The sequence below is a fragment of the Protopterus annectens genome, chromosome 6.part0 (genome assembly GCF_019279795.1).
Source record: "Protopterus annectens isolate FY-2018-M chromosome 6.part0, PAN1.0, whole genome shotgun sequence".
NCBI lineage: Eukaryota > Metazoa > Chordata > Ceratodontiformes > Protopteridae > Protopterus > Protopterus annectens.
The window spans coordinates 1,659,646,015-1,659,666,091 of NC_056737.1; the positions used below are offsets into that span (position 1 = coordinate 1,659,646,015).

Below are 20,077 nucleotides of genomic sequence, written 5' to 3' on the forward strand. Positions count from 1 at the left end.
CAACTGTGACAGTAGTTCTGGTCAAAACCTTTTACTCATGACCTCTTTTTTTTAAGTAAGTTACTTTATTTTCATATTACATTTATAATATAGCACAGTCCTCATGCTTGGTGTGTAAATATTGTTCTGGTGGTAGGTCCTTTCTCTCCATTTTAATTCTGTTCATATTACTTAACTAAATTATTACACATCGGATCCAACCCAGAAAAAGAACTCATAATTTATTGGCCATATCGTTTCCCTTTAGGTCCATCTTTACATCTGATGGAGTTTAGTTCTTTGCCATTTTTAGTCATCACCTCTGTGTTATTTGGAGATGACAGCAGTCTTTTCATTTTACCCCATCAGTATTTCTGACCTGCACAACTGCCTTATTTCTTTTGTTCTGATCTTCAGATATTTGATCCTGTGGTTGGACCCCACTTAGACATTTGTCTTCCATAGCGACCGGGTCTTCTTGCTGGTAGGTAATAAGGTAAATATGGGTTTACTCTAACTAGACTTCTTATAGCCAAGGTGGAAGTAGCCACTGGTTAAAATCTGTTTAAACCTAGACTATATTGTGGACACTGTCATTCATTCCATTGGTTCTTCAAATATTCACCACCCACATCTCTTTGAATAAAATCCATGGAGCAATTTATCTATGTTTTGCCATTTTTTTCCTTGACTTGGAGCAGGATACATTAGCATCTTATGCTAATGAGGGAATCCAGTTGGGCATATGCTTCCATTGCCAAAATTGGTGGTGCCTCACTGCTTTGGAAAAAGTATATGTGGTTGTGGTAGCATGTTAGAGTGTACCACACTAGGACTAATAATTAACAGTCGTTTGCTAGCTCACAGAAGTATTTATCTACAGCTGCTACCTCACAAAACTTCTCTTTATTTTCTTTGCAGTTTTGGTTGATATTGTTAGCATGGACTGGAAAGCTGAGCAACACATCAGCTTAAGTGAAGACTTGGGGTGTTAATTTATTGGGTTTAGATACATAGTCCACAGCTGGACACCTGTAAAGTGCGTCTCCAGTGGTAAAAAGTACAAAAGTATTTGTTGCTTTCTGAACTGCATACTTTAGCTTAGGTAAACATTTGTATACCTGTGGTATACTTTGAGTTTTCCACATATGTGGTAGACTATGCCTGTGATATAAGTGGTCTTCTTCACTTTTATGAATTGTGTATGGCACAGTATGTGAGTTTTACTATGTATCATCCCCATGCAATTGTTTACATTATTTTTTGAATGTCACCCATAGTTTACATTGAATCGCTGTCTCAGTAAGCTATAGTTGCTGTGAGAGTCATGATCTGCTTCTAATAATTATAGACTTTATGGATTATATTCTGTACATTTTTCTTGCTGCCACTGGCCCAGCTCATATCTGAAAAGGTTGTTTAGACCAGATCACTTTCTTGCTAAAAAATAAAAAAAAATGTTTTTCTGCAATTTGGAATAAATAAAAATGAGTAATGCTAGAAAGGATAGAACGGCAAAAGTTTCTTTACATATAACATTACTTTTTTTATGCTACACTTTGCTCCCCTGGCTCTTGACCATCAGCCCTCTCCCTCATTCCCCATCACTGGGAGGAGGGTTGACCAGGAGGGGGCCATCAAGGGCGAGTCACATTTTGTCTTGTTCTGTCCCCTTTCCTAATGCATACTGACCTGGCTAGCAGCTGGGGGGAGGTGTGCAATGAATGTCTTGCATTGAATGTCCCCTCACTTACACAGTGGGTATTTCCCAGTCTTTACCAGGGAGATCAGACTGCTCAGTGTGCCTCTTCCAGTTCACATGACCCCCCCCCCCCCCCTCCAGGAGAGATGAGCACCTATCTCCTTCACTCCTAATCCTCCCTGCTTGGCTACTTCAGTGTACCTGGGTCACAGTTAGGGCTTCAGATCTGTATCCCACAGAGCCAGGCTATCTATGTATGTATATATATATATATATATATATATATATATATATATATATATATATATATATATATATATACATACACACACACACACACACATAAATGTGTCTACTTCAAAACATTGAATTGTCGTAACATTGAAACTCAAAACACTGAGACCATAACATCGAAAACCTAAAACAACGAAAACTCGGAACACTGAAACTGTGCATCATAACACAGAAAACTACAACACACGTGCACCTATAACAACACCAAACTAACAAACACACTGCACCCCTGCACCTCCCCCGTAAATTAAACATACCAACTCGTAGATTGCACTACAGTGGAAAAAAGTTAATTTCCTAATCCCACTGTAAAATGATCACCATACAGAATGTAAACATATGGATGTGTTGCTTTCATGGAAGTTAAGTTATTTTCTGAGAAGTCCTGGGAGAAGTGAATAGAGGAAAAAGTGTTTATTTGCTAATCTGTACGTCTTTTTAGGACATACAGGTAAGTGATTTAGACATTATGTTTGCATTCTGTATGGTGATCGCAATACAGTGAGGTTAGGAAATTAACTTTTTTCCACTGTGGTGCGATCTTGGAGATGGTATATTTAATTTATGCAGGGGAGGTGAAACTGCAGAGACGTAGTAAAAAGTGTGTTTGTTAGTTTGGTTGTGTTATAGGTGGAGGGGATGTTATTTACATGTGCGTTGTAGTTTTCAGTCTTATGATGCAAAGTTTTAGTGTTCTGAGTTTTCATTGTTTTGGGTTTTCGATGTTATGGTCTCAGTGTTTTGAGTTTCAATGTTATGACAATTCAATGTTTTGAAGTAGAACTATATATATATATATATATATATATATATATATATATATATATTAGTTTAAGGGTGTGCACATTTATGCAACCAGCTTATTGTACGTTTTTTATTTTTTATATTTTTTCCCCTAACAGATTTGTTTTTCAATTGAATTGTACAGCTTATAGGTCACATTAAAGGTGGGAAAAGTTTTGGAATGATTTATTGTGGCCTCATTTTTTTATATCACAAAAACCTGGCATTTTAATAGAGGTGTGTACACTTTTTATATCGTGTGTGTGTGTGTGTGTGTGTGTGTGTGTGTGTCTATATATATATATATATATATATATATATATATATACATATATAAATGATGAGCTGGAAATGAGGAAAGGGCTAAACTGGACATTCCCACACATACAGAAAGCATATGATAAGGTGTCAAGAAAGTTGATTTGGACAGTTCTTTGATGGTAGAATTCGTATGGACTGTGTACATGGATCCAACGACACAAGTTTGAACAGTAGTTGGACTCACAGAGGGATTCCCAGTGAAAGTTGATGTATGTCAGGGTTCAACTCTGAGACCAGTCTTGTTCATAGTGTATAGACTACATTAGCAAACAGGTTGGGGGAGGCAGATCAACAGAACTATTGCATTACAAACAGTCTGAATAGGAAGTTAATCAAGTGATAGGAGGTGGTAAAAGGGGAAATCAGACGTAGAAAGGAAAATATTGTAACAGGTTAACAACTTCACTTGTACTTAAGTTATAGCTGAGGAGAGGGGAAATTTGAGGAGGTCAAAGCTGGAATCAGAGATGCTGCAGTTGAGTGGTACAAACTATCAGGGGGTAGATGTACAAAACCAGTGTATGGTACAGAAACCTGGGCACTGAGGGCAGAGCAGCTAAGGAAGCTTTAAGTGATGCAGATGAAGTATCTAGGATGGGTAGTACAATGCATACTGTAGGAAAGACAAAGAAATTAGGGCATTTTAGCTGAAGTCAGAATAACCTCAGTTACAGAGAGGGACGAAGAGAAGAGAGTATGGTGGTTCAATTATGTGTGTAGGAAGGCAGGAGGCAGCTTGGTAACACAGGCTAGGGAGAGACCTGAAGAAGGCAAGGGGAGAGAGAGAATGTCCAGCTAAGAGATAGATGGATTCTGTGAGGAAAGACCTGTGAGAGTCAGGTATTTATGTTAACGGAAATATGAATGCAGCACTGGATCAAGAGAGAGAGAAAGGTAGCAACAGGTGACAGTACCCTGACCACATGTAAAAATGAGAGGAGATTAATGATGATGATGATGATGACATTCTGCAGTTTTCCATTAGTTTCATTGATGAAATGGGGCTTGCTCTAATCACACATCAAAAATCATCTTATTTTTATTTTATTTTATTTTTTTACTTTATCATGTTTGACCTTTTGTTTTATTTTATTGTGTATGACCTTCTAGGTTCAAATGCCATTTTTATGTAGTTGACTTGGAGCCATTTTGCTGTTCAACTTGCTTTCTTATTAGTTTGTATTTGAAGGTTGTAGATTGTAACTTAAGTCAGCAAAATGTTGCTTATTTGCAGCTTACTACATTAACATAGTAAGCCATACTGTCAGAGTTAGAAGGGTCTACTAGAAGCGCTCATGTAGCATTAGCTTTTAACATATTTCCCTGCTGCCACTTGCTCATGTTAAGTGTCCTAACTCCCACTAACTCGATCCCCATGAAGTACCAAGCTATCCCTTCCAGAACCCTGACCCTAAAAACTCTCACGCTGTCCCTAAACCTAAACTCCAGATTGATATCTAATCCTAAAACCTACTTCCTTCTCTAATCTTTTGATCAATCTATAAACCTAAAATCCCTCACCCTTTGCTAACCCTAACCTTCTGATACCTTCCAATCACTCCCTAAACCTAAAATTCCCCTCCTATCTCTTCTTTAACCGTAACCTTCCAAATGCTCCCCAAATATGAAATCTCCCTTCCTAACTCTAATCTCTTCTTCTAATCACTCCATAAACCCAAACCCCCCCCCCCCTCCCTAAACCTAAACTCCTAATTGTTATCTACACCTAAAATCCCCATCTCCTCCCTAAACTCCCCTTCCCTGTGTCCCCTTCCTGGCATACCTGGTCTGCTAGCACTTCCACACTTCATTCCCTAGGACACAAGCTTTTAGCATGTTCCAGCTGCTTTGTGCTGTCAGACTGGTTTGCAGCATTGGTCTAAATGGAGGACATGGATGAGGTAGAAAAGCAGATGTCAAACTCCATCATGGAATGTGCCAAATTGCTGTGCCCACCCATCTGCCACTGAATGCAGCCATGGATATCTGATGAGTGCCTAGATCTCTTAGCCCAATGGAAGCAGGCGAAGCTGGTCAACTACAAGTGATACCAGCAGCTCAACTGAGAAGTTCACCAAAGGCTGAAAGTAGAAAGGGAAGCATATTCCAACCAGGTGACAGTTGACCTAGAGGAGACAGCATCCAAACATGAGTACAGCACCCTCAAACAACTGACCAAATCCACCAGCAACAACATGAAAAAACTTGGATGGGAAATTCGTGTGCTCACTTTGTGAATGCCTGAAATGTTGGAGGGAGTTCTTTTAAGAGCTATACTACCATGACCCACCTCATGGACCAATAGTCAATCCGCCACCCATCAGTCTTCCTGAGGCCCCAGTGACTGATGCAAAGCCAACAGTCGAAGAGGTGAAATCAGCTATCAGAATACTGAGAAATGGTAAAGCACCAGGAGTATATCAGGTCACTGTGGAAGCAATCAAGGCTGGAAGTGATATCCTGCTTCACCAACTCCACACACTGATTGAGCTGCTATGGGTTATGGAACAGGTACCATCCACATGGAAGAAGGTCATCATTGTACCCATCCACAAGAAGGGGGACAACAGGGAATGCAAGAACTACCATGGCATCAGCCTGCTCTCCATCATCGGCAAAGTCTTTATGAAGATCATACAGTCCAGGCGTCAGAAACACTGCAAGCAAACAAGCAGGGAAGAACATGCTGGATTCAGACCAAACAGAGGATGCTATGATCAAATCTTCGCCATCCATCAGCTAATGGAACAAAGAATCTAGTGTGGACAATGTACAGTTATTGTCTTTATTGATTTCAAGTCCGCATTTGGATATATCTACCGGCCTGCCCTGTGGAAGACATTGGAGACTGAGCATGTGCCGAAGAAAATCATCAGAATCCTTCAAACATCACACAATGGTTCATCCAGCCAGGTGCACATTCAGAACAAACTGTTTAAAGAGATTACCATCCAGACTGGGGTCCGTCAAGGGAATATGGTCTCTCAACTGCTGTTCAACACAGTGGTGAATGCCATCATGAGGAGAGTATTTGAGACCAAGACTGACCTAATGTTCACCGATGACAGCGCCATTTTCACATACAATGATGCTGAGGCCACAGATATCCTCTACAACATTGCCTGCATCGCTCAGTTGTATGGCCTACAGATAAACTCAGACAAGCCCAATGTGATGGCAACCGACTGGTCACAAGCCACTGTCCAACTCAGGGGAGTTCAGATCGAACAAATGCAGGAATTCAAATATCTGGGTTCACTGATCCAGGAGAAGAAGGTGGCATCAAGAGCTAAAAATCAATAGCAGGACTGGACAAGCCACAGCAGCATTTGCCTTGCTCAGCTGGTGTCCTGGAAGATGGCAAACATCTCTATCACCACCAAAATTTGCGTTTTCTAGGCAGTGATCTTGCCACTGGATCCTCCTCAAGCCAGACCTGAACAAGCTTGAGGTATTCCAAATGCGATGCCTATGTGAAATCTTGGGAATCTCGCTTTGTGACCGCATTAGAAATAAAAGCATCTGGACCAAATGTGATCAGTAGCTAACAATCAGCGAACAGATCCATAACATGAGGTTGTGGCAGTTTGGACATGTGTGCAGGATGGACACCTGCTGCTTGCCATGCATACTATTATGGAGAGCACCCCACAAACAGGAGAGTTCACAAATCTGCACCAAAGAAGATGTGGGCTAAACAGGTTGAAGAGGACCTGACAAGCTGGCAACTTGATGTATAGCAGGCTGGAAACATTGCCATGGACAGAACAGCATGGAAAGGTATCATGAAGGAAGTCCAGAATCTAGTGGCATCCACAGCAGCATACCAACTATGTGGTTGACCACCTCCACTGGCTGCCAGCTAGGGACAGAAGAAGAAAGAAAGAAGCTGCTTTGCTGAATTCATATTTGGATTTGGGCACAAGCAGCTGAGTGTAAGGACTACAGCACTGTTGAGTCCGTGGCTTTGAGCAATATGTCTTTGAGCTTGTGGGGCTCAACCAGCTGTAAGGAACCTGAGTTAGAATATAGTATTGAGCTAAGTATTGTTATTGCTTTTATTTTTTGTAGTAGTTATTAATCATGAAGCTTTCATTTGCTTATTGTATACATACTGTACAACTGTGGATAAGTCACTTAACCACATCAGTATTCCTGGATCAGCTATAAAAGAAAGCAATTTTGCCTTGTCACTTTTTATCCAGCTGATGGATAAGTAAAACAAAAAAAAAAGTAAATAGAAATGTTTTGGCGCATTTTATTTGGATAAAAGCAGGCAACCGTTAAGACTGGATAAGCCAACTAAATGTAAAAGTTGGTTGGACGCTAACACAGGTAAGGTAGTCCTGTGTCTGAATGATTTCATAATCTGTTTGCGGCAGTTATAGATAATAAAATTGCCTTTTTATGGCATTTTGCAACTTCATTTTTGTTTAGGATGACCCAGCAGATAATGCTAAATATGGAGATGAAGGTGTGAACCATCAGAGACATTTAATAAATTATTTTCATGTTCTCATGCAAGTTAAAAGATTTACCTGCTAAATATGAACGTTAAATGGAAAACACAAAGTAGGGGCTGAGTGAAAGGTGTCCATTTGATCTGATTGCTAATCCACCTATCAGAAAATGGCTAGTAAAGAAAATAGTTTGCTTTGAAGTGTTTTGGTAACTTGACCAACAGATATATTTAAAAATGCAATGACTGAATACGTGAAGTACCTCCTTTGTGATGTTATTCAGTTTTATTTAAAGGTACGGGTTATGGAAGAGAAACTAAAGGCTGCCAACATCCAAACTAGTGAATCAGAAAATCTGCTCTACAAGAGGTGTCAGGAACTGGAAACCATCATACAGGAAAAAGATGACTATTTGCAACATTTGGAACAACAAGTTGAAGAGCAGGTGAGTGTACAAAAATGCAGGCAGTGCAGCTAAAACACAAGAGAAATAGGAGGCAGAAGCTAGCAACGAGTGTGTATGCAAACTGGCTCTCAGACAGATCCCATAAAGTAAGAGTAGCGGGATCTATGCCCGAATCCAGACCAGTAACGAGTGGTGTGCCTCAGGGCTGGGGCCCCTCCTGTTTGGCATATACTTCTCAGAAGTACAGTCAAGCACGGAAGGGCTGTGGCTGACTAAGTTTGCAGACGACTGCAAACTGGGTGCTATAATAGAGTCTCCGGCCGACATGGAGATCCTCCAGAAGGGCCTAAATGAGACTGATGCATGGTGTCAAAGCCATGGTCTCAAGCTAAATGCAAAAAAATGCGTAGTAATCCCCTTTGGAAAAAAACAGAGTACCCGCAAACTACAACATAGGAGGTAATCCCCTGAAAAAAGAAGAAGTAAGGGATCTAGGGACCCAAGTAGATAGTCAGCTTTCCTTTGATAACCATGTTACCAAAGTGGTTAGAGAATCCTTCTATGTGACCCATCTGATCACGAAAGGGTTCACATCAAGATCTAAGGATGTAATGGTACCCCTCTACTGTTCCCTCATCAGACCCATTATTGAGTACAATGCACCAATTGGAATGTACCTGGCTAGACATCTCCAGCAGCTGGAGAGACCACAGAGGTACCTAAGCAAGAGGATTACTGGCCTCAAACAGTTGCCCTATGCAGCACGATTGAAAAAGCTAAGACTGTTCTCTGTTGCATACCGCTTTCTCAGAGGGGATCTCTGTCTAACATACAGAGCCGTGTCCAACCCAGAATTGTTGAACATGCTCCATCTTAGCAAAACCAAATCTACTCGAGCTACACGCTCTAGGGATATAAACCTCAACACAACAATGAATAGAACATGCTGGAGGGATAGATTCCCTTCGCAGAGACTTCCCTTACTATGGAACAGGGTCCCGATCTACATAAGACAGACCCCCTCACTATCACTCTTCAAGAGGAACCTTGATGAGTGGATGGGTAACAGAAAGTTCACACCGGGAATCACACCAACAGCACTACTAGATAGGGGCCAAGGGTACTAGCTGCTAGTACAAGGGTCTAGGGAACTACTAAAGGGGCGGTGAATACCGCACAACGTGGCTGGGCTAATATATGCCTTCGGGCAGATAGCCCAGTACCAACCTATGAACCTATTTTGTAATCTGCAGAGAAGAGGAAGAGGTCTAGCTGCTGTGATTGATACTTTATGGCTTGTCTTTTAACTTGTAGAAATTATGACTGTTTAATGTAATTGTTAAATATGTTCTAATGTAATACTTCATGTGGTGTTTGACACCTCTGCTTCTTTCAGAAGCAGATGAGACTGCAGGAAGCCAAAGTTATAGAAGAAAAAGCATCAAAAATTAAAGAATGGGTGACTGTTAAGCTACGTGAGGTATGTCTTGTTTGTTCTCTATCCATTACTCTGTATTTCAAAGATGATGTGTTTTTGCTTAAGTTTCTCTGTTATATATCTGTTATTCAGCATTTGTTTCATAGTTAATGTTTAGGGAGTTGTCTTTTTTTAAATTAATATTACTCATTTTTTAGTGATTATACAAGCCCACTGGAGCTAAACATCATTATTTCAAGGGTGACATAGAATTAGAAAATATGGATAGGTTTACACTTATCCTGTCAAGTTAGAAATTATTTTCTGTTCCATTCTAAGCAACCAGTTTTCATAATACCAAAGAAAATACAGAAGAAAATGTACAGTGGTTATAAAAAGTGTACACACCCCTGTTAAAATGCCAGGTTTTTGTTATATAAAAAAATGAGATCACAATAAATCATTTCAAAACTTTTCCCACTTTTAACCTGTACACTTCAATTGAAAAACAAATCTGTTAAGGGGAAAATATAAAAAATTAAAAATGTACAGTAAGCTGGTTGCATAAGTGTGCATACCCTTAAACTAATACTTAGTTGAAGCACCTTTTGATTTAATTACAGCATTCATTCTTCTTGGGTACACACCTGCCATCAATTAAAGAGAGTCTGATTAACACCCAAATAAAGTTCAGCTGTCGTAGTAGGATTTTCCTGACATTTACTCAGTTGCCTGATACAGGAAAAGCCATGGTTCACAGAGAGCATACAAAGCATTAAAGGGATCTCATTGTTGAAAGGTATCAGTCAGGAGAAGGGTACAAAAAGATATCCACAGCATTGGATATACCATGGAGCACAGTGAAAACAGTCATCAAAAAGTGGAGAAAATATGAGACAGCAGTGACGTTACAAAGAACTGGACATCCCTCCAAAACTGATGAAAAGACGAGATGAAAACTGGTCAGGGAGGCTGCCAAGAGACCTACAGCAACACTGAAGGAACTGCAAGAATTTCTGGCAAGTACTGGTTGTATACTACATGTGACAACAATCTTCCATATTCTCCATATGTCTGGACTATGGAGTAGGTTTGCAAGACTGAAGCCTTTTCTTACACAGAAAAACATCCAGGCCTGACTAAAATTTATTTATTTTATTTTTTTATTTTATTTTACATTTATTGATCAGGCTAGTCTAGCTGGATATATGTCCATTTTCAGTAGAGGCCCGGTAAGAAAAGCTCCAGCAAGAATTACAAGGTTTATAAAGAAGTTACAATAGAAGTTTAGCAGATATTATTCTGACAGGATTTTTTTTTTCTTTTTTTTTCTTTTTTTGCAATTGCAAAACAATACATCAGGTTTCCCAAAAGCATGTGGGAAACTGTTAAGGTCTGATGAGACCAAGGTTGAACTTTTGGTCACAATTCCAAAAGGTACGTTTGATGCAGAAACAGCACTTTGCATCACCAAAAGAACACCATCCCCACAGTGAAGCATGACGGTGGCAGTCTCATTCTTTGGGGTTGCTTTTCTTCAGCTGGAACTGGGGTTTTAGTCAAGGTGGAGGGAATTATGAACAGTTCCAAATACCAATCACTTTTGGCCTAAAACCTACAGGCGTCTGTTAGAAAGTTGAAGATGAAGAGGAATTTCACCTTTCAGCACAACAATGACCCTAAGCATACATCCAAATCAACAAAAGAATGGCTTCACCAGAAGAAAATTAAAGTTTTGGAATGGCCCAGCCAGACTCCAGACCTAAATCCAATAGAAAATCTGTGGGGTGACCTGAAGAGGGATGTGCACAACAGATGCCCTCACAATCTGACAGATTTGGAGCACTTTTGCAAGGAGAGTGGGCAAGTATTGCCAAGTCAAGATGTGCCAGGCTGATAGACTCCTACCCAATAAGACTGAATGCTGTAGTTAAATCAAAAGGTGCTTCAACAAAGTATTAGTTTAAGGGTGTGCACACTTATGGAACCAGCTTATTGTACTGTTTTTATATCTTTCCCCTAACAGATTTGCTTGTTTTTCAATTGAATTGTACAGGTTATAGGTCACATTAACAGTGAGAAAAGTTTTGAGATGATTTATTGTGGTCTCATATTTTTATATCACAAAAACCTGGCATTTTAACAGGGGTGTATACACTTTTTATATCCACTGTACATTACCTTAACAAAATGTTTTGTCAGTACTAACCTTATATTTTTATAATACCTATGTATTCACTTCACCTCCTAATGCCATGAATCTATCTATATTTATCTATATCTATATATATTATATTTTGTGGCCGTACTTGCTTGTTAAGTATAATTATATATTAATTTTGGTCTTACTATGGTATGGTTAGTGTAATTATCTTATTGCTTACTTCCGTGAAGTGTGATATGTGTATTTTTTATCTTTGACATGTTCATTAAGTTATTCTAGGGAATACATTAAGTTTGAATAACTTCCCATCATAAATATGTATAAATGCAGCTTATCTGTTTTCTAGAAAAAACATATTTTAAATGACTCAAAAAAACAGAAGCAGCAAAACAAACTAAATAAATAAAAATGCTGGCAGGCAGAGTTTCACAGGCACAAATCACTCAGGTGATGATAAACCAAAGGTGTATTTAATGAAAAAAATCCACAAGAAAAACAAATAAAATGTGAGCGCGTTCGTTAAACAAGTGTTAACTTCATCGCTCACATTTTATTTGTTTTTCTTGTGGATTTTTATCATTAAATACACCTTTGGTTTATCATCACCTGAGTGATTTGTGCCTGTGAAACTCTGCCTGCCAGCATTTATTTAGTATATTTTAAATGACTGTATGTATTACATAAAATATCCCCAGAAAATGTGTGCACAAAACCCAAGCAGTGGTTTTAACATTGTAAATTCAAAACTCTGTGTCATGTGCTTTCTATAATTTTGGCTTCATCAAGACATTATAATACAAGCTTGTTTAAGCAAATCTTCATAATAAGAGTAATAAACAAAGGTAAGGGTTTAAGGAGATATGTGAGTATTGGGTGCTAGAAACACCTTCAGTCTGAATTGTGTAGCCTTATGACTGGATAAATATTTCTGATGGCTTTACAAAGATAAATAAATCTCATTTTGGCAAAGCACTATGGGAGATATGTCACTTGCCCCTAAAAAGGAAGATACTTCGGTGTAGTAAAGACAAAAATGCACAATGACACTTAGGTCTTTAATAATGTCAAGTCAAAAATACAGACTGCACTAAAAATATATTTTTTATAGCTAATGGAGAAATATAATTTGAAAAGAATATTTAAGTCATAGTCACCCAAATGGACACATTTTTAATGACAAAAAAATAAAAACTTCCACGTTGTGAACAGGCCATTTTTATTTATTTTTTTCTGTCAATGTCTTTCTGTAATGCTAAAGTTCAGTACTCTTATCACTTGCTTTGCATCATGTGTATACTGAAGTTTTTTTTTTCTTTTTTTCTTTTTCTAACCCAGTAGTGCCACTGAGAATGAGAATGATATCAAATACAAACAGCTTAGTAACAGCTTAGTAACGTTTGGTGCAATTACAGGAAATCTCAGTGTTAGAACCATTCCTCAAACATTCTGAAATGGTAGTACAATAGTTTGGTTTATTATGTATCTCTGTTTCTGTCTCTTTCAAACTTTATTTTTCACTGAACTGCATGCCATTGTCTCTTTACATTTTGCATTTCCCTTAGTAAAGAATACAGGTCTCTCAGGATTATTTGCTTGTACCTAGTGCATAAGAATATATGTAATGTGTAATGTTTGTAATTGTGAACTTTGACAAGGTTTGTTTTTCTTTATATAAGTATATGTTTGCGTAAGTGATAAGTGCTAATTCAGTAAAGATGTTAAAAAAGATTCATTATTTGTACCTGCAGACTGCTCATCTCCATGTAAATGTAGTCAGCAAAGACTCTGTAAATTTCAATCAGAACTGAATGCACATTGGCTTTCAGCTGAAGATTTCCTCACTCCCCTGAACATGTGCCTCATATAACATTTATTGTAAGCATATTTCATAGGTTCATAGGTAGGTAATAGGCTATTGGCCCTAGGGCCTATATAAGCTTAGCCAGATGGTACCCTGCCTTTCACCACCCAAGAAAATTATTTTCCTGTGCCCCTGTCAAGCAGAGCCAAAGAAGTGATCCCCGGGGTGAATTTCCTATCTCTCATCCAATCATCAAGATTTTTCTTGAAGAGTGCTAATGTGGAGCTTTGTTTGATATAGATAGGTAGTTTGTTCCAGAGTATGGGAATTCTCTGGGACAGGAATCTATACCTCCAGCATGTTCTGTTTATTGTGGTGACAAGGTGTAGGTCCCTAGAGCGTGTAGCTCGGAGGGATTGGGATTTCTTTAAGTGGAACATGTCCAACAGCTTTGGGTTTGACATAGCTTTGTATGTTAGGCAGAGATTGCCTCTGAGTAAGGCGATATGTGACAGAGTAAAGCTGGAGTTTTTTGAGATGGTCTGCGTAGGGCATCTGTTTGAGGCCAGCAATCCTCTTTGTGAGGTATTTTTATGGCCTTTCCAGTTGTTGTAGATGTCTTGTGAGGTACATACCAAAAGGGGCACTGTACTCTATAATGGGTCTAATGAGTGATGAGTAGAGGGGAACAATTACCTCTTTTTTTCTGGATGAGAAACCTTTTGTGATGAGGTATGCCACGTAGAAGTATTTCCTGACTACTGTGGCAATGTGATTATCAAAGGAGAGACTACTGTCCACATGTGTCCCAAGGTCTCTTATCACACTTTCAGTGTTAAGTAGACTACTGCCTATGTGGTAGTTCATGGGTACAAAGTTTTTACCAAAAGAGATGACAATGCACTTTTTGTCATTGAGCTTGAGGCCATGGGTTTGACACCAGGCATCTGTCTCAGTGAGGTCCTTTTGTAGGATGTCCACATCGTTAAGAGTTTTGATTATGGCTCCTAGTTTGCAGTCATCTGTGAACTTTGTTAGCCAAAGACCTTCTGTGTTAGCCTGTACGTCAGAGAAGTAGATACCAAACAGGAGAGGACCTTGAAGTGAACCCTGTGGTACTCCACTTGTCACTGGTCTCAAGTTGGATTTAGAGTCTGCTACTTTCACAGTGTGGGTTCTGTCACTGAGCCAGTTGGCAACCCATCTTGTGACATAGGGATTTATACCTAGTTTAGTGAGTTTATCTATAATTCCAGAGTAGGGAATGGTGTTAAAAGCCTTTGCGAGATCTAGATAGGCTGTGTGAACCACCGTACCCTTATCTACAGCTTTGGTGATCGCTTCAAAGAAGTCTGTCAGGTTTAGGAGACATGATCTGCCTTTTACAGACCCGAACTGGGTAAGGTCCATAGTTTGGAGCTTACCAATGTCATTTGCCGATAAGGGAAGCCAAAGTGTCACAGTCTTAAAAACAGAAGTTCCATCAAGACTTATTAAACTCTTTTTTTCTCTAACTAAGATGTAGCGTATGTTCAATATTTTCTTCTTTTTAACACATTCCACCAAAAAGAGAGCTTCTCTTTTTTACTGTAAGTGTGTCAGTCACCAAGGAACCTCTGGAACTTATACCGCATGACTATTTCATTGTTTGCATTAAGCAAAGAAAATAGATGGTAGATGGACATATGCATGCTAGGCTTATGAGACTTTAGGATAGTAACATTAGCATCATCACTCCATTAAACTGCAGCAGTCTGCTCATGCAAAGTCTCTGTAGTAATGCCTACATATCAGAAAGAATTCCATCATCCTTGTACTTGTAATCCTTCTTGGGCATTTTTTCCAGTCATGGGGCTTTGTCCTTCACCATGGATTTAATAATCATTTTTATATTTTCGATGGAAACTGGCATATGCAGTTTCTTTCTGATTGCTATAGGAACCCACCTAAAAATTGTCTGACCTAGGCTGCATTTTGTCTGAAGGAGCAGAATAACTAGATTGGAAGTATCTCGGAAAGGACTGTAGGATACACCTGTGGCTACATATGACTCCTCTTGAATCAGGGATGATGACTGAGTAGATTGCATGTTGGGTTGGGATTTCTAGAGCCTAAAACCCAGATTCCAGACTATGGTGAATGGGCCTGATTCAATGATGTAATCATTCCACTGTATTCTGCACTTGTTAGGCTGATAATTGCATAATGCCTCTTTCAGCATGTACTTAACCAAACACTTTTCACGTCTGGAGTGACCATATCACTATCACACTGAAAAAAAGGAGCCTGATCATACAACTATGCAAACCATCTCAAAGCCTTGACCGTCTTTGCATACAGGCTACAGAAGCAGCCTCTGCCTTATGTATAGAGCTTCACTAGAGCCTTATTACTTTAAGACCTATTACATATTTGCAAGTCCAATGGTATTATAAACACATTCTCAAAGGATCTCAAACTCTTTTGCATAGTAAATAGAACATGTTGAAGGGATAAGTATGTATCACATAGAATACCACTTCTATGGAATTGTTTTCCACTTCACATAAAGCTAAATTCTTTTGTTACTTTATTCAAATGTAATTTAGACAAATGGGATAGGTAACCAAAAATTTATCCTTGGTAAACCACCATCTCCTTTATATATAAGAGTCAGCTTGTGAATGCCCCAATGTAACATTGTTTGGTTTATCTCTGGATTATTTGTATGTGAAATGTAGGGACTAAAAACTAGCATGGGATTGTAAGACCATGCTTTTTAAGATCCTCACAGATCAGTAGCCTGCTAAGAATCTATAAAGTACTTATGCTGACTAAGCAGACTCTTTCTGATCAGCTCTCCAGATGAACTATTTTATGTCAGTATAACTTGTCTCTGACAGGACTGATGTGGTTATATTCCACAAAAGCTCCATCTACTCTTTGCTTTGACTCCCTGTTGAAATGTTGTCACTTGTAGTTCTGAGTGCCAACACACTGAAAAAAAACAAAAATGCAGGTGAAGAGTAAAAATATTGCACATTGCTCTTCTCCTTTAAATCTTTTTTTTTTTTGCAGAGGGCAAGCCCCCTGTATCATATCAACTCCAAGATCACTATACCGTGGAGAAAAGGGAATATTCTGAGAAATGGCCATCTCAGACTTGGTATATGCAAATCCATTTTTGCAACCATCCAGCCTCCTTGTTCAGCAAGTCCCGACACTTCAAATGGTCACAGTTTGCTTCATAGTTTGTCATAAATCCATTTTTCATTCATGATCTTTTTTCATGCTTTATCAAAAACAGTAGTCTCAGCAGATACCCCAGCATTGTTTTACTGGGACTGCTTTTGTGACAACCTAATCCTTGCTTTGAACCTTGTACCGTCCAATCATTTATGCCTGTTGCAACAGCTTTCTTGAAGTTAGTACAGTTCTGAGACATGACGGTCCTAACAGTAGATTTTTAAGATGTTATTTTACAGCAGACATCTCCTTCTTACCCCACTTCCATGTGTCTCTTCTGTGGTGTTTTTCAGCTTTAGCAAGCCTTGGAGTTTACTGTAATAGCAAGCCTTGGAGTTTACTGTACTTTTTCATCTTGTTTTTTGTTCTGACGTGCTCTCTCTTCTGAGTTTTATGTTTTCTCCATAGTTGTATATCTTCTAGACATATTACCTTACAGGCCGGAAGGCTGCCCATTTTGATGCTGTGAGACAGTGACAGAGTATAACTGTTTATAACCCACTGTATTGTGCCTACTGCAGGAAGAATGGTAATAAAAGATCTACTGTTATGGTGAGCACTTGAAATAGCCATAGTTTCCTTTAGTGCTACATTGTTTTAAGTGATATTCCCCAGTTTACATGTATAACTCTGTTGTTTCAGCTAGAAATAGAAAATCAAAGATTGCGATTAACTAACAAGCACCAAATGGAGGAAATCAAGGTACTTCAGGTACAGTTACAAGGTAAGTGCTCGAGGTGTGCCAGATTACCTGAAGATGTATATTGAGAGTGAGATAATCTATGCTTTACCAGTAATACCTTGTGGAGAATATTATGTTGCATTGTTAAAGCTATTGTTCAGAATGTTTTGCAGCAAAACATCTTTATAGTTAATGGTTACTTCTCCCTAGTTTGTAGGAGTAGAGCTGCCTTCAGTACACTGAATGTCAGGTCTGTTGCTGAAGAGATCTTTGTTAGGACAGTTTTCTGCCTGTTTGTCATTTCCTCCCAGGGTATTTAGGCAATGCATATGTTTTGGTTTTGAAGAATGCTTATTTTTGTGCCTTGTAGGACTTACATTGTAGCTACAACAAAAGGATCACCTATCAGCCTGTGCAATTTCTTCATAAACATGCCTATGTTAATTCAAAATGAAACAGAAATAAGGCTTTTGAATCCACACCTTGGCTTACTTAACAGTCTGATCTAAACCCATTCTGAACACCACATATTACTATGGTACCACCCTTGTGCATTTAACAGCATCTCACTAGTTAAGGATAATGTGCAACTCTTGATACATTTAGACTAAGATGTGCCCATGACTGATGAATAAGTCACTGATGTTGATTCAGTGAAGCCTACATGGTCCGCTAAGACCATGTGCATATCGCATAGCTCCCCGTTTTGTATTCAGTAAGTGTCTCTACACGATGTGTAAAGTGGCACAAACATAGTAAACAGTGTAGCATGCTAATTACAGCATAAGTAGCTGAATTGTATGCTAATCAGCCAATCCAAGACGAAGGAGATATTCAACAATCTATAAAACAATCGTATACACTCGGTGCAAATTTTTCCTGTGAATTCCAAAACCTATTGGAATACAGCTACGGAAACTACTCAACACAGAAACAATGTTAGGGGCTGTTATTCATGTGCATTTGCAACAGGCCAAGGTCTGTGCTGCTGCTGATAGACCTTGACCAAGAGGGAGAAGGGTGTTTAGACCCTGTTTAACTTTCCATGGTATGCATGAGGTGGAAATTGTAGAATGCTACAGGGTGATAGAGACACACTACAGGAGTTCTTTAACCTCTGTTGTCCTTAACTGACAGCAAGGGCAGACTCAGTGGAACCAATACCAGTGGAGACTAAGTTATGTGTAGCACTTAGAGTATTAGCTACAGGAACCTTCCAGAGACCAACAGGAGATATGCTGGGGGTGTCACAAGCTTCAGCATCCAGTATCCTACATCAGTTCCTGAATGCTATGCTGCAACATGCCAGTGAGCACATATTTTCCTTGTACACCTGAGGACAGAGCCACAACTATGCAGGAGTTCTGCCCTGTAGCACACTATCCTGAAGTTCTGGGTGCCATAGACTGTACAAATAAAATCAAAGCACCACCTGGGGAACAGGGAATGGTGTATGTAAATAGAAACGGCTTCCACTTCATAAACTACCAGGTCATGTGTAATGCTAAGGGAATCATCCTGAATGTGTGTGCTGGCAACACAGGCAGTTACCACAACTCCGAAATATATCTGATGTTTTCTAGGAGTGACATTCCACAGGGTCATTTACTGGGGTTGCAGGTTATGCACTGGAACCATGGCTGATGACGCTCATCAGAAATGCTATAATGAGGCATACGCTCAAACACAAAATATCACAGAGCATGTGTTTGGGCTGCTGAAGTCGCAGTTCCATTGCCTAGATACATCTGGGGAGGTCCTGCAGTAGAGTTCCTGTACATGTTCTGAAATTTTCACAGTCTGTGCTATGCTTCACAACATTATCCTGAGAAAGCATCATTGTCAGGAACACTAAGGGAAAGGGCCACACATCCCACCACCACTGGTAAGGTCATCACAGCCACATGCAGGTGAGGATCCCGAGGAAGATCTAGCAGCTGCTGTGGGAGTAGGCAGATGCAGGCATGCACAGTATGCCCTTTCATTGGCCAAGAGGCAATGGGTAGTACACACGCTCACCAGCTAAGGGGCTAAAACCTTCATCCTATGCACATACATACTTTAACATTGATGCCAGGCAACGCTCACCATTACTTACCCACGTAATGGCTGTGTAGCCCTGAACTAAAAATCTTGCAACTGCTAGATTTCCAAGGTAAGTGTTGAGCCTTGAATATCAAAATAAATGTCTGAGAATACATTGAATGACATATCCTTGCATACTGCTACTTGGTAATGTAAGTAAGTATGAGGTGGGTAATTTTTACAGCAATGACATCAAGACGTGACAGCAGTGACTTATGTGAGTACATGTGTCCTCTATCAAGTAATAGGCCTCATACATTAAAGATTCACGCATTAATGCCTCTCAAAAGTACATAGTCACAGAATGTCCACAGTTTGGCCTCATAATTTTGTACTGGTAAATCATGAAAGAATGAAATTAGGAAATAATGACACACATTTGAGTTGCAGACTTCATATCACCCAGAAAAATCATATAGTAATGCAAAACCTATTATTCTAGCAACTACATTTGTAAGACCAAAATTATTTAAGGTCTCTCTATTGTTGGGCCTTTGTTCCACTTTAATTTATGGCTTGGTCCATCTTTGTTGGTTTAAGAGGTTGGGCGGGATGTACACATTACAAAAACTTGTAAGAAAGCAGTTGAGTTTGCAAAACAGCATCACAAACAGATATACTAAGCACTAAGTCAGCTGTGCATCCTGAGTATCAGACAAAAGACTTTTGTTTCCCTGAATACAAAAGATAGAAAACAAGGATATGGCACAGTTATCATCATTTGCACTGGGTGTTGTATTTGGAGGGCTGCAGGCCTA

At 39.3% G+C, this 20,077-nt stretch overlaps 1 protein-coding gene across 1 annotated transcript in view; it reads left to right on the top strand.

Moving 5' to 3' along the window:
* Positions 1 to 20,077, top strand: part of PLEKHH2 (pleckstrin homology, MyTH4 and FERM domain containing H2) — a 1,501,506-nt gene that overhangs the window by 503,952 nt on the left and 977,477 nt on the right. Inside the window, exons 3-5 of the mRNA XM_044075068.1 lie at positions 7,835 to 7,984; positions 9,342 to 9,425; positions 17,195 to 17,276. Of these exons, the coding sequence (XP_043931003.1) occupies positions 7,835 to 7,984; positions 9,342 to 9,425; positions 17,195 to 17,276 (316 nt within the window). The remainder of the gene's footprint in view (positions 1 to 7,834; positions 7,985 to 9,341; positions 9,426 to 17,194; positions 17,277 to 20,077) is intronic.